We start from the raw sequence: 15,835 nt of genomic DNA on the forward strand, positions 1-15,835 counted from the left end.
AAAACTCACCCAACAACTGTCTTGCTTAGCAGCATAAATTTTGGGCTCAGTTGTGGTTGTAAGTCGAGGACTACTTGCATTTCCATTAGATCAGCTTTGCAAAAACAGATTCCCCTATAGCGCGAACAGCCACTTTGACAACATGGCAACATCCACTTCTCTCCGGGCCTACAAACATCATTCTAGCCGTTACCTCAAATTCCCAGTATTTTTTTTTAATATACAGATCTCCCTAGTCTTTCCTTCTGCTGCCGTTTCTCTTCCTTCATGCCCAATTAAAATTCCTCACAGTACCGTTTCCCACTGTAACCTGGGTTGAAGGTGAAAGAGATAAAACCAAGGCCTGCCTCTAACCTATGTCATGCAATTGTGGGTAGATGTAGCTGCCAACTCACCTTGCCAGAAGTAGCTTCCAGGGCCACCAAGAAGAACCCGCCCTGCCTGCAGAGAGAAAGGCATTTTTTAAAAATCCACAAAATTCTTATTTAACTACCTCTACCTTAATGTGTTGGAGATTTCCCCCTTAAATGTCCAAACCAGGGGTGAAATCTAGCAGGTTCCGACAGGTTCTGGAGAACCGGTAGCAGAAATTTTAAGTAGTTCGGAGAACTGGCATATACCACCTCTGGCTGGCCCCAGAGTGGGGTGGGAATGGAGATTTTGCAATATCCTTCCCCCAGGAGTGGGGAGGGATTGGGGATTTTGCAGTATCCTTCCCCTAGGAGTGGGGAGGGAATGGGGATTTTGTAGTATCCTTCCCCTGAGTGGGAAGGGAATGGGGATTTTGTAGTATCCTTCCCCTGGAGTGGGGTGGGAATGAGGATTTTGCAGTATCCTTCCCCAGGAGTGGGGAGGGAATGGAGATTCTGCAGTATCCTTCCCCTGCCACACCCACCAAGCCACGCCCACCAAGCCACACCACGCCCACCAAGCCACGCCCACAGAACCGGTAGTGAAAAAAAATGGATTTCACCACTGGTCCGAACCTAATGTGCATTGTCCTTACACTGCCCCACACTCAAGGAGAAAGGAAACTGACCTTTGTGAATTCAGCACTGAAGCCACTTTGACAATAGCCTTGTCCAGCAGGTGAGTTTAGATCTGGCAGGAGAGAGAGAGAGGGAAGAAGAGAGTTGAGAAATTCAGAGAAGCTAAACAAGAAATGAGTGGCTTGAAATCATGGTGCAACAACAGTTTATGCGGGTAATGTAAGACGCCATTGATATTGCAGCTTCAATTTTTTTGATGAGATGCCTTTCAATTGTGTTTCCTCCACATGAAGGCATACATGTATTGGAAGAGGTTCAGGATAAAACTCCCACTTAAAGGCATCAAAAAGTAGGAATCCAAGATTATCTCTTCTGCTCTCCTCGCTTCTCTAACCCTCAAATTAAACCCATCATTTAATCTGATATAAACTGAGCAAAGCTTCATCATAACGGCTGAGCATCAGACATGGGGAACATGTGGTGTTCATTAACAATCAGGAGGGCCACAGGTTTTTCCATCCTGCAGTGCAGAGCTTAAAAAAAAAAAAGGCCATACATGAATTGCTTATTTTAATAACATAGCTGGATGTATTTCTTTAAACACTTCATTAATGCTTCCTGAATGATAAAAGTGGAAAGATGGGTTACGAGCAGGGATGTGCCAAGTTCTTCTATTTGGGAATGGAACATTCTGCTTCTCCTCTGGATTAACCAATCTCCTTTGGACCGTGCCATTCCAGGGGTGGTCTGGCAGTTTTCAGAAGTAAATCATCTAAACTGGAAGCAGTTTGAGGCATCCTGGGTGTGGTCTGGGCATGAAACAGGCCTGTTTCATCCAGAATACCATGTCTAGGATACCTCAAACTGTTTCCGATTCAGAGAATTTACTTTCAGAAACAATCATACTGCTCCAGAGTGGCATGGTCCAGAGGGGAATAGAATGTTCTTTAGTTCAAAGGCATATTTCATTCCCCAAGTAGATTCCCACATCTCTAGTCATGACAGAAAGAGATTTCTTCCAGCAAGCATTTAAAACAATATTTTCATTCAATGCCATCTGGAAAGAGGCACTAGCTGTGCCTTGCCTTCCAAAAGGCATGGAACAACACTCCCTTAGTCCCATGTTTAAATACGTGTTTTGGGATTATGGCTTAAAATTCACATTTTTATTTATTAATCAAATTTATAGAGCCATCCATCTCACCAAAGGCAACTCTGGGCAGCACACAACAAATATTTGGGAAGCATCATTGAGAAGACCTGCAACAAGTAACTTTCTCTCCATCTCTCTCCCTTTCTCTCTATCAATCATCTTTATTATTTTAATAAATAACTCAAGGTGACCAATATACGTAATACTCTTTTCCCACCAATACCAACCCTGTTAGGTGGGCTGAGCTGAAAGTGAGTGACTGGCCCATGATCACCCAGCTGGTTTTCATGCCTAAGGCACGACTAGAACTCACAGTCTCCTGGTTTCTAGGCCAGCACCTCAGCTACTACTCCAAACTGTGTCATGCTCCAAAATATGCCATAAAGGCCTCCAGCCTGGGAATCTAGTATTGCCAATGTGCTATAGACACCATGTGATATTTACTTCTCCCTGCTCCACCTGACGTTTTACATCTCTAAAGCATGCTTTCAGTTCTGGATCATCTGTTCAGAGAAAGGTCAAAAATGACAAGGGATAATAATGATCGTTTTCTCTGAGGAGAGCCTAAAGGGGGTAGAGATATGGACCACAGCTGCCATTCCGTAAATGAGCAAGCTCTCCCACTGCAGCCATTTTCTAAGAGGGCTCACAGCATGCTCTCAATGTTCCAAATTGTCCAATAGACTTCAAAGGTTGGAGATCCGGGCCAGATGTCCAGAGGCTCCCCTCCCCATTGACTATTCATTATTTTAGAGGATGAAGTTATTCAATAATATTTTCATTAACAATCCCTTCTCTCACACACCACATATTACCTGAGCGGCAAGGAGCATATTCCACGAATTTAGTAAAGTTGTTGATTGACAGGTAGCATGAGCCCACAACTTCACGTTGAGGTTCATCCTTAGTTGTCCGCCAGCTGTACAAGGGGGCACAGGCCTAGTAGGAAAAAAAAAATCAGCCTAGTAAGCAAAGGCAGAGAGCTCAAGGGTCAATGAGTGACATCTAACCTGCAGCCAACCTTTCCATTGTTGTCATTAGATCAACCAGGCCAGGCCCTACCAGAGGGAAACCCCGCCTTCAGAAAATCGCTGTTCTATAGCTTCTCACACAATCAACTTCCTTTCCAACACTTTCATTCACAAGCAAATGAGTTCTTATTCCATCCTGAACATCAGTTCCTATGAAGGGTTTAGCCTTCCTCTCCAGCAGCCAACTCAGGCATCAGATGTTAGAAGGTAGAAGACAGATGTTGAAGGCTATGTGGCCTGCATGCTCATACACACACACACATCCTTGCTGCTATCTCTCTGTCTTAAATTGCAATGGAAAATCTTGCTCCGTTGCTGATGTCGACAAAAGTCAGGTTACTTCCATGGAACAAGAAGATGGCTGATAACCGCTTCTTCATCTGAAGCAGTCAAATGGCTTGATTCAGTCCTGTTTAGAAAAATAAAGCCGCTAGCCTCATCACTGGCAGCAATTTGTTTAAAGCAGGATGAGTTTGACAGCGCTTTTAAGGTGTCTCTGATTAAGGTGTCTTTTGATTTGTTAATCAATGTGAGTTCCTGTTTTGGACAGAAGTTCTTGAAACGTATACATACTGCTTGGAGACTTCCCAGTGCAGCCTCTGCTAAAGCTGACAAGTTTTAGAAGTTGCTTACAAGCCTCACCATTGGCTAAAATAAATCCCCGCTTGTGCTTCTTCCTGGGACTGTTTCTACTTTTTGCTCTCACTTGTTTCTTACAGGAGCAATCTGTATTTCAGACTCTTGAGTATTTGATTTTGCAAAGCAGCCTGAAGTCAAAATTGAGGAAAAATATCTATCTACCCATCTTACTATCTACCTTTATAGTTCAAGCAAACAGATCATAAAGTAAAATGTGTCTCTAATATAATTTGGGGGAGGAACCCAACAACACCAGAAGAGAAAGGAATTCCTTTCCCTGTACAATGGTGCCAAACCCCAAACCCACATGCTTAAAGAGCTGGAGGCTCTTCTTCTGCCTCCCCCACCCCCCAGAAATTGCCTTTTTAGCTACACCCCTCTTTGTCTTGAATTTAGGGCATTGAAGCAACAATTTGCAGTATAGCCAAGTGATGACTGAAGTAGGAAAAAAACAGTGCAATAGCATTCTTGACCCGTGAACTCTTTCAATCAGTGGCAGGTAAAACTAAATGCAGATGTTGATAAATGAAAATCTTTTCTAAGGGGTTTTTTTTTTTTTAGACCTATAGTAATCAAGAATCTATCAAATGAAAACCTCAAACTTCTCTTTGAAGTGGCCAGGAAAATATTCTCCATTCCAAATATCGGTTAGAGGCTTCCTGGAAGAAGTAATGAATTGGCATGATCTACAATTTTCAGACAAGTAGTATATTCACACCAACCCTCAAGATAACAGAATAATATAGTTGAAAGGGAACTTACCGCGTTTCCCTGAAAATAAGACCCTGTCTTATATTTTTTTGAACCCTGAAATAAGCGCTTGGCCTTATTTTTGGGGAGGTCTTATTATTTTGGTGCATGTGGAGGAAAGCAGAGGAAATGGTGGGGACCGGCTGCGCAAGCTTTTAAATATTTTTGGGGAGGGCTTATTTTTAGGGGGGGCTTATTTTTAGCACATGCGCTCAAAAGCCCGATTGGGCTTATTACTTTTTTTTTTTTTTAGTTTTAGTTTTTATTATATTTGTATACCGCCCTTCTCCCGAAGGACTCAGGGCGGTGAATAGCCATGATAAAACAACATACAAGACAAAATTTAAAAAACATATTAAAACAATTCAATCTTTGGCCAAAATTAAAACTTCCAATTAAAACCATTTTAAACCACTTTTAAAACCCAATTTAAAATCATTTATCCTGTCAGACCGGCTTGCTGAAATAATAGGGTCTTTAGAGCACAACGGAAGGCGCGGAGGTCGGGGATCCTTCGTAAGTTCCGGGGGCAATTCATTCCATAGGGCAGGAGCCCCCACAGAGAAGGCTCTCCCCCTGGGGGTCGCCAGTCAACTTTGTTTGGCCGACTCTGTGTGGCCCTCTCTGTGGGAGCGTGTCGGTCAGTGGGAGGAAAACGGTGGCAGAATGCGGTCCTGTAAGTAACCAGGTCTTAAGCCATGGAGCGCTTTAAAGGTGGTAACCAACACCTTGAAGCGCACCCGGAAGACCACCAGGAGCCAGTGCAGCTCGCGCAAGAGGGGTGTTACATGGGAGCGACAAGTCGCTCCCATTATCACTCGCGCGGCCGCATTCTGGACCAGTTGGAGCCTCCGGGTGCTCCTCAAGGGGAGCCCCATGTAGAGAGCATTACAATAGTCCAGACGGGAAATGACGAGGGAGTGAGTGACTGTGCGCAAGGCGTCCCGATCCACAAAGGGACGCAACTGGGAAATCAGGTGAACCTGATAAAAAGCCCCCCTGGCCAAGGCCGTCATATGATCGTCTAAAGACAGCCGTGAATCCAGGAGGACGCCCAAGTTGTGAGCCCTCTCTGAGGGGGGTAAGATCTCATCCCCAATAGCCAACGATGGTGTTAGCTGGCTATATCGGGACGTCGGAACCACAGCCACTCAGTCTTGGAGGGGTTGAGTCTGAGCCTGTTCCTCCCCATCCAGATCCACAGGGCCTCCAGGCAACGGGACATCACGTCAAGGGCATCATTGGGATGGCCTGGGGTTGAAATGTACAACTGCGTGTCATCGGCATACAGTTGACACTTCATCCCAAAGCTACGGATGATCTCACCCAGCGGCTTCACATAAATGTTAAACAGGATGGGCGAGAGGACTGACCCTTGTGGCACACAACAAGTGAGGAACCTCGGGGTCGACCTCTGCCCCCCCCGTCAACACAGACTGCGTACAGAGAGGAAGGAGGAGAACCACCGTTATCCACTTATTATCAGTGGATGTCTTATTTTAGGGGAAACAGAGTAGAGATCTTCTAGTCCAACCCCTTGCTCGGGCAGAAATGGTAATTTTTTTCATGTTAAACTTTATAGGACAATTTTAAAAAAAAAAAACAAAACCAAAAACTTAGACAGTGGTATTAGATTGATGACAAACCCAAAAGCCACTCCTTTATCTCTTCTTCCCCTTGGGGATTTGGATTAAACAGCCTCTCTGCTCATTGCTAATGGTGACAGCATTTAAACTACAAGATTTCTAGCCTTTGTGAGTAGAAAGATTTTGTTCCAAATGTTGGGATCAATAGATTTAGAACAGGGTTCCCCAACCTTGACAACTTTAAGACTTGTGGACTTCAACTCCCAGAATTCCTCAGCCAGCTTGTGGATCTCTTGGCTTGGCTCAGCTAGCTGAGGAATTCTGGGAGTTGAGGTCCACAAGTCTTAAAGTTGCGAAGATTGGGGATCCCTGATATAGAAGACAAATGTGTGTGAAGGGGGAGGGGGGAGGAAAGAGGGGAGGAGGGAATCTGAGCAGGATTCTCCACAGTCCAAAATGTCAGGGTTTGGATTTCATCGCCCTGTACAGACCTGCCCCTCCCGTTGAATAGCACAAGCAGAACAATGAGTGAAATGTATACACTTTGCGGCGTTCTTTCTTTTTAAGAAAACACCACAAGCAGAGAGAATAAACAATGGGCATTATAAAGCCATTTTATACACACACAGTAATTTGCAACATCTTAGATCCTTCCATATATTGTTGATTGGAAAGCTGGCAGACTAAAACACGGGGCAGCCTCTTTTTTGTTGAAAAGCCCTGCCATAAAGGAGACAGGCTGTGTGTAATGTAACAAGCAGGTCTTGATAGCTATCTTTAAACACTCAGCTGCTTCAAAGAGGACCTAAGATAATTTTCGTCTCTTATCACAAACAACTGGACAAGGCGCCAATTCCTTGAAAACGGCAGGAAGGCTGACTTGAGGCTAGCATTAAGGGCGGAAGAACAAATATTTTCCAATTAAGTAAAAATGGAAAGGGACGATCAAGAAGCTGCCTAGGCCATCTTGAATACTGAACTGACTTTATAGAGAAGCTTTTCTTAACACTAGTGATCTCCAAATGTGTGGACTTCAATTCCCAGAATTCCCCAGCCAGCATAGCCATTGCTGAGAAACCCGAGCATTTGGGATCATGCCAAACTGGAAGTCAATGCAATTTGGGGAGAGCAGAGTCTGGTCTGTGACAGTAATAAAAGGGTGATTGATTGGGAGATCAGAGCGGCACAATTGGCCTTTGCAGGCTGCAAAACCACTTGCACTTTGGGGTACTTGCATGCACTTTCAAATTCAGGTTGCACACTGGAGTACCAGCCTGTGCTGAGAGGGGAAAAAAAACGACAGATAGGGACATCCCCAACTGTCCTGATTTTATTTTTTGCTTGTTATCCCACCCCCACACTCCTTCCTTCTTTCCTTCAGGAGCTCAAGGTGACATACAGAGCACTCCCTCCTCAATTTTTTCCTCAAACAATAATCCTTTGAAGTAGGTAAAGAGTGAATTTCCTGACGTCATCAAAAAGGAACTTCCATGACTGAGAGTGGGCATAAACCTGCATCTCTCCAGCACCTTTAACCATGCCATCACACTGGCTCCTGTCATTCAGAGCTCAGAAACAGACTATCCCTTGTTGGAAGCTAGTTCAGGCCACAAAGGACAACTCATCTTGCCATGAGGTTCAGCGTGGCACATTCCTGTTGCTCCCTATACAGACCATGATCCAGTTCCTGAAGTGCTTAGAGAAATCACATGGGACCGTTTAAAAGAGAGAGCAAGCAGTAAGAGGTAATCTGTTTCTACCCTAAAATCACAAGGCAAGAGAAAATTCTAATGGCAGGGCTTGGTTGTTGCACCATGTATTTTTCCTATCTTTGCAGTCTAAACTATGAGGGATAACTCAGCCTGTACAGGCTCCTCTCACCAGTACATGTGGTTAAAAAGAAATCAGCACATACTGGACAACCCCCACAGTAATATTCACAGCTAAGGTTACCAACATGCTGCATCTAGATGAGATCAAATCTACAAACCCGCCAGATGCACGGGATTTGAAAATGTATACTTAATGGACATCATTTAGTCTGCTCTCTTAAAAGCAGGATGTATTAAAAGCCTGCTCTTGCAACGGTATGAGCTCCTGTTCCTTGCCCCAGTTCCTGCCTACCTAACAGTTAAAAAGCATGCAAGTGCGAGTAGATTAATAGGTACCACTTGGGTGGGAAGGTAATAGTGCTCTGTGTGCCTCTGGTGTATAGCCATGCTGGCCACATCACCCTGGAAAATGTCTTCGGACAAGGCTGGCTCCCTTGACCAAGAAACAGAGATGAGCACTGCACCCTAGATCAGATACACAATTGGACAGGGAAACTTTTATCTTTTCTCTCTCTCTCTCTCTCACACACACACACACATACACTTTTTAAAAATGAAAACATATTCCCAAGACATCCAATCCCAATTTCCTTATTTCCAAGGGAGTTATCTAAAAGTCTGGAAGCCGAGTTATTTTTTTTAAAGGAAACATGGGGCAATCTTAGCAACTGGGAAATAAGTACAGGTAGTCCTCAATCTATGACCACAATGGAGCCCAAAATTTCTGTTGCTCAGCCATATTATTGTGAAGTGAATTTTGCCATTTTACGACCTTTCTTGCCACAGTTGTTAAGTGAATCTTTGCGGTTCTTAGTTAGTAGCACGGCTATGAAGTGAGTCTGGCTTCCCCATGGACTTTGCTTGTCAGAAGGTTGCAAAAAGAGATCGTGTGACCCAGGGACACTGCAACTGTCATAAATATGAGTCAGTGACTTAAGTAACTTAAGAACCGCAGGGATTCACTTAACAACTGTGGGAAGGAAGGTCGTAAAATGGGGCAATTTCACTTCACAAATGTCTCACTTATCAACATAAATTTTTGACTCAATTGTGGTCGTAAGTCGAGGACTACCTGCACTGACTGCCTAACCTGGTGGCCACCCATACGGGTTCGACAATAGCTTCCATCACCCAGCCGGAGCAGCAGAACTGGCTGGACTTATGGGAGCTGCACTTCTGGTACAACAGGAGGGGGACACCAAATTGGAGAAGGTTGCTCTGCAGTCATCCTTAAAAATGCCTTTCCCAAAAAATTTTGTAATATGATGCGACCACAGACATCATGTTGCAACTGTAGTCTGAATAATAAGGATTGAAAGTAAGATGCCTGGCCTTCTAATGTGAACATGAATTAAACCTGGAATCGAGGAGAAACTTCCTAACAGTGAGGACAATTAACCAGTGGAACAGCTTGCTGCCAGAAGTTGTGGGTGCTTCATCACTGGAGGTTTTTAAGGAGAGATTGGACAGTCACTTGTCTGAAGTGGTATAAGGTCTCCTGCTTGAGCAAGGGGCTGGACTAGAAGATCTCCCAGATCACTTCCAGCTCTATTTTGATTCTGATTCTAAACGTTAAGGTGGTCAGGAGAGAAAGAGAGAGACAGTGGAGTTAGTAATATCTTGTGCTTGTTTATTAAGAAGTTAAGTCCAGCTTTGGTTGAGGAGCTTTGCTCCAAGATAAGGGCATGTATAATTGCAGAGTTATAAACCTGCTACGAGCCTGTGATGGAAAAGACTACTGTTTCCACACAGTGGGTGAGAAGGGCAAGTGTCTCCAGAAGTAAATGCAGTGGCATCGTGGTTTTTGTTTCTCAAGACACAGGAAGAAATGCTTTATTTTTGGATTTCATCACTCCCAGATTTCAGCTGATTGCACAACAGGCAACAATGTGGTTGTGACAACTTTCAATCATCCTGGAGCATCTCTCTTGGGATCAGAGATTTCTGTACTGCCACATCTACCATCCCAAGCATCTCTCTCACCAAAGGAAGGAAGCAAGCAAAGTATCTATGACTGAGCTCCAGTCACTTGCACCACACCTCCTGCTCAATTATCCATTATGGCAGCCAACACTTACCAAGATGGATTTGTCGTGTGATCGCACCGTGGCTCCAAACCATTGGAAAGATTTAAATTCTAGCGTCCCGTTGAGTTCGTCCAAACGGGATCCTGCAACACAAAGTACAAACGTGGCCTATATATGCATTTTTAAATATTTCAATATTCGAGGCACAATTGTTGTCTCTGGCGAAAGGAAACAGATGTTAGTCTCAAGACAAGAAAAAGTTGTTAGGGTTTAAATACTGCACTAAGTTTTCCTTAGTGGAGGTTAATAAATAAACCAAATTAGCTAAGTTCACAAAAAACATTTGAGCTAGAGTTTCTGCTTTGCTTTTGTTCAATATATGTTATCTGAGGCCTGAGATCCTGCAAATATTGCAGTCTAGCACCTTCCATCCCAAGAAAATTGCAGGCTTGAAAAAGAATCAATAAAATAATCCGAACCAAAGCAACCAGCCTCCAACCTAGTATCCCATGATAGACTTCTGCATGAGTGAATAATTTGGCTTTGCTTCCTTAGCTTTTGAGAAATTCTGCCACATCTGGGTATACTAAATCATTCTGTGCCCAGAAATACCCAGAGATTTTCTGTTGTCTTCCTGCATGATTTAATGCTTCTTCCAAAGACTAAATATTGTATGTCCTGATCAGCAATTCAAGCAGAAGTTCTATTAATAAACACTTTCTAAAAGTACAATTTTTCCAGAAGGCACTCATCCAATTTTAATTTAGCATGGGGGGAGGGTTGAAGAGGTATCCCCAGCTGTCAGAAATTCCAAAAACCTTGGCCTAGAAATTTTAAACGATGACCTTGATTTTCCTGATAATTGGTGCTGTTGGTTTCAATCCAGACCTGAAAAGGCATCCCTCTGGCTCTGAATCAGAGGAATTCACTAATATTCCCACTGCTCAGTGCCAAGGCAACAATCCAGAAGAATACAGCAATGCATCCTGGGGCCTTGGAATAAGACACCATGTTGTCTTTTTCCTCTCTCCCAAAATCCCATTGGAGAGGGAATTCAGTGAATTGCTGCAGGCCAGGTGCAAGCAATCGAAAAGAGTTACTAGTTATTTCTGATCTGGAAAGGCCCTTCCACTTCTCTTCCTCCCCTGCCAAAAAATTCTGTTTCATTCTATATAATTCTCTCCACTTCCACTCTCCTGCTTTATTCCATTGACACCGTTGCCTGAAAAGTTTTTTTTAACAAAAAAAAAGAACATGCAAAACCCTTTCATTGTTTACGATTTCAAAAATCCCACAACGCTGCTCTAAAGAGGACTCCAGAAATTCCTTCACTGTTTATTCAGAGAGAGAGAGAGAGAGAGAGAGAGAGAGAGAGAGAGAGAGAGAGAGAGAGAATGTCATAATACTATATTGTTTTCCATCTCCCCCAACCCCAATTTCCCATTGTTTCCCTTTGGCAGGAAAAGGGAGGACTCAAAAGAGGGCAAAGAATGGCGGAGGAAGTTCCTGCGTCTCAAAAATGCAGACAACCTTCTGCATCCCCACCCTGAAACCCACCACCACAATCTGCCTGAACTGTCTCACATCTACGACTGTTGTAATTCTCCATCTTGTGATCCAAAGAGCCCCAAGGCCCCTTGAAACCTTTTCAAGACTCCCACATTAAAAGATTAATTTTTTTCCCTACACTGTGCAGGAGAGCGGAGGGTGGGCTATGACCTAATCTAACATTCACATCCTGCATCTCTGGAAAAGCTGCCAAGACCCCAGTAGAGGCCCCCTGACACCTGCCCAGTGCCCCCCCCTTTTAAAAAGCCAACAGCTGCCATTTTAGTTTTCCACGATATTCTTGACTGATATTAAATTGGGAGCATTATGGTCAATGGAGATCAAAACTCTGCAATCCAGCTGCTTGGGGTTATGGATAGGTAAAAAGGAAGAATCCCACCAGCACAGAATGAAACTGACTGGTTATTTTGCTCTGGACCTTGGTGTATCTAAACGGAAGCTTTGCCAGAATCCATGAGAGGTAACCATTAGCCAATCAGGCCAATGCCCTAAAACAGGGGTGACAAACGCAATTTCATTGAGGGCCCCATCAGAGTTGGGTTTGACCTCGGGGGGGGGGGGCAGGGCGGGTGTGGCCAGCTCGATGTCACTCGTGTTGGGAGCACCTGTGGTGGCCTGGGCAGGGGTGAGGGGATCCTCCTTACAGCCCCCTGCCAGCGAAAACGGAGCTCCGTTTTCACTAGTAGAGGCACCGTGGGCCGGTCCTCCGCTATTTTGAAGGTGGCCCCATGGGCCAGGTTTAAGCACCCCAAGGGCCGAATTCGGCCCATAGGCCTTGGGTTTGATACCCCTTCCCTAAAACATATCCCCAAAGGATCAAACTATCCCTTCCCACCCTTAAGGAATCATGGAACTGCTGGACCTGTCCCCTGTGAACCTCAGAGATAAAAGTAAAGTTGTGTGATCCATAGATGTACAAAACCTGCCCACCTATGTTCTATTATGTATTGTAGCTGCTTGTGACATAAATATATAAAGGTTGTTTGTAAGTCAAGCTCATTTCTGGTCTGCAAAACTCTGGGTGGCCATTAGATGATAGTGAAAAGACAGAGAAAACTATTTCTCTACTGATATCTAGTGGCCGGCTGGAATTCTACAGCTCAGCCACGCCAAATGTGTCTAGTGCACATTCAACAGGGAATTAATTCCCTAAAAGTAAAAACTCTCTGAAGAATCTACAAAAGGGAGAGAGAAGCAAGGTGTTGGAAGAGGATTACAATTCCTGCTTTCTCAAAATGCTTATAGGTAGTCCTCGACTTACAGCAGTTTGTTTAGTGACCGTTCAAAGTTACAATGGCACTGAAAAATGTGACTTATGACCGTTTTTCAAAATTACAACCTTTGCAGCATCCCTATGATCAGGTGATCAAAATTTAGATGCTTGGGAATTGGTTCATATTTAAGACCTTTGCAGTTTCCTGAGGTCATGTGATCATCTTTTGGGATCTTCTGTCAAACAAAGTTAATGGGAAAGCCAGATTCACTTAACAACTGTGTTGCTAACTTAACAACTGCAGTGATTCACTTAGCAACTGTGGCAAGAAAGGGCGTAAAATGGGTCAAAATTTACTTAACAGGTGTCTCACTTAACAACATATATTTGGGGCTCAATTGTGGTTGTAAGTCGAGGACTACCTGTACTTTGAGCCATTGCAGCATCCCCACGGTCATGTGATCAAAATTTGTATGTTTGACAACTGGCATGTGTTTATGATGGTTGCAGCATCCTGAGGTCATGTGATCGTCTTTTGCCAACCTCCCAGATAGTTTCTAACAAGCAAAGTTAATGGGGGAAATCGGATTCACTTAACAAATGCACTGATTCCCCATGGCAAAAAGATCTAAATTGGGTATGATTCATTTTTTTAAAAAATGCCTTGTTTAGCAATGGAAATTCTGATCCAATTGTGGTCATAATTTGGGGATTATCTGTAGTGGGCCAGTATGATGCAGCTTGTTTGTTTATTTGCTGTTTATATACAATCCCCTTCAGGATCTCTCTCAATCAAGTTAATTCACCAGACTTAAGTAAAGAAACGACGGAATAAAATATTAGCATGTATCCTACTAAACTTTTTCAGCAGAAAAATGCAAAAACTGTCATCGTGAAAAATGAGATCAAAACCTCTAAGCTAAGAGCATTTATGTTAGGCCATTATTCCATGGCCTTATTGGACTGTTGGGAATTTTTGTGTAATTTATCAACCGAGGCTCGGTTGACATCACACTTTTGTTACTGTGGGGCCACCAAAAAGATCCAGTGAATATTGAATTCAACATTGATTAGACCTTTTCCCTTCACCTAACAAGTTTTTTGGCTATCCTCTTTGCCTGAACACATGAAGACTATTTGGTTTATTTGTTTGTTTGTTTGTTTAATAAATGTGTAAGTTCATATGATCAGGTCAGGTTTTCTACTATTAATCAATTATGGGATGCTCAATTAACAGAATAACAGAGTTGGAAGGGACCTTGGAGATCTTCTAGTCCAACCCCCTGCTCAAGCAGGAAACCCCATACCATTTCAGACAAATGATTGTCCAATCTCTTCTTAAAAACTTCCAGTGTTGGAGCATTCACAACTTCTGGAGGCAAGTTGTTCCACTGATTAATTGTTCTTACTGTCAGGAAATTTCTCCTTAGTTCTAGGTTGCTTCTCTCCTTGATTAGTTTCCATCCATTGCTTCTTGTCTTGCCCTCAGGTGCTTTGGAGCAGTGGTCACCAACCAGTGGTCCATGAGAAAATTTTGGTGAAAATTATTTTGAAAAATTATTTGCATTTTTATATTGCACTAAATACTATTTATCTTTTTTAAAATTCATTAGTGGCCCGTGGGATTTAAAATTATGAATTTAGTGGTCCCTGAGGGTTGAAAGGTTGGTGACCCCTGCTTTGGAGAATAGCTTGACCCCCTCTTCTTTATGCAACCCCTGAGATATTGGAAGACTGCTATCATGTCACCCCTAATCCTTCTTTTCATTAAACTAGACATACCCAGTTCCTGTAACCGGTCTTCATATGTTTTAGCTTCCAGCCCCCTAATCATCTTTGTTGTTCTTCTCTGAGCTCTTTCTAGAGCCTCAACATCTTTTTTACATCATGGCGACCAGAACTGGATGCAGTATTCCAAGTGTGGTCTTACCAAGGCATTATAAAGTGGTATTAACACTTCACGTGATCTATTAGATTAAGAGAGGAGGTTTAATTGATAGAGGAGATTTAAAATGCTCATTCATCCTCGGGATTTTATTTATTTAAACAATCAATATGGCCAATTAACCATACGTTAAAGTCCACAAAGAAACCAGCAAACAAATATACTGTATATACAAAGTGCCAGAACCCACTAAAGATAATGCTTATTATACCACACAGATCCTGCTCACCTAACATCCTGCCCACAGTGGTTGGAGGAACAGCCAACGGGGTTTCCGAAAGGGTAACAAGGTTGGACTCCTCCAAATTTAAAGGAAGTGCTCTTCCAGATACTGCCAACACCAGTTTCATTTTTTTCAAACCAGTACTGACATTCCAGAATCCAGTTATTCAGTTCCTTCTGGTTTTTTCCCCCTTTGCTTTGAGTGATTCTGCCACAAAATTACATCAGTCTACATAAATAAAAGGTCTGCTTCCAACACCATGAACAGTAGTTGATATATAATACAAATGGAGGGTTGCTTCCAAGATTGAGGGGTGCCTAGATAGTATCAGCTAACCAGTCCCCCAAAATCAGATTCCATTGCTTTCCAAGGCAAGCGATCTGTTCTGCAGTCTGGCTGAAATGTAATCTCTGTATTTCTGGCCCATCTCCATCAGGGACTGTCCACGTTAAGGCAACAATGCCAAATGCAGGGAGACCCAGTGCCAGTTCAGGCAGCTAAAAAGTCCAGGCTTTTCAAGTGCGTGCGCATGTCCGTGCCTGAGGAATCTAGAATTCTTCTGCTACACAGAATACACCAGGGGGCTGCAATATGCAAGTCTCAGCATGTGTAAATTAAAAACAGGCCACTGACAGAGCATTATCTCAGCACTTATTTTATTCCTAGCGCTATGCAGCATTTTGGATTAAAAAAGAAAATGATTGTTTGGAGTGCGCAGGGGCTCTCAGCTAGCCTCCATCGGCAACACTGTAAAACAGCCACATCTTTTCCAGGGATCAGGCAGCTGCTTTTCACATCTGCAGGGGAATTAGGTGAAGATGCTGTTATTTTAAGGCAGAGGTCTTCAAAGTTGGCAGCTTTAAGACTTGTGGACTTCA

At 43.3% G+C, this 15,835-nt stretch overlaps 1 protein-coding gene across 1 annotated transcript in view; it reads right to left on the reverse strand.

The window, feature by feature from the left end:
* The window catches only part of ITGA5 (integrin subunit alpha 5), a 94,631-nt gene that overhangs the window by 48,512 nt on the left and 30,284 nt on the right, over nucleotides 1-15,835 (reverse strand). Inside the window, exons 3-6 of the mRNA XM_070934994.1 lie at nucleotides 10,059-10,150; nucleotides 2,958-3,081; nucleotides 1,040-1,101; nucleotides 396-441 (exon numbers count right to left, since the gene is read on the reverse strand). Coding sequence (XP_070791095.1) covers nucleotides 396-441; nucleotides 1,040-1,101; nucleotides 2,958-3,081; nucleotides 10,059-10,150 — 324 coding nt within the window. The remainder of the gene's footprint in view (nucleotides 1-395; nucleotides 442-1,039; nucleotides 1,102-2,957; nucleotides 3,082-10,058; nucleotides 10,151-15,835) is intronic.

Source organism: Pituophis catenifer, unplaced genomic scaffold, assembly GCF_029215685.1.
Source record: "Pituophis catenifer annectens isolate HBS135680 unplaced genomic scaffold, rPitCat1.0.hap2 SCAF_2, whole genome shotgun sequence".
In the NCBI taxonomy this organism is placed as follows: domain Eukaryota; kingdom Metazoa; phylum Chordata; class Lepidosauria; order Squamata; family Colubridae; genus Pituophis; species Pituophis catenifer.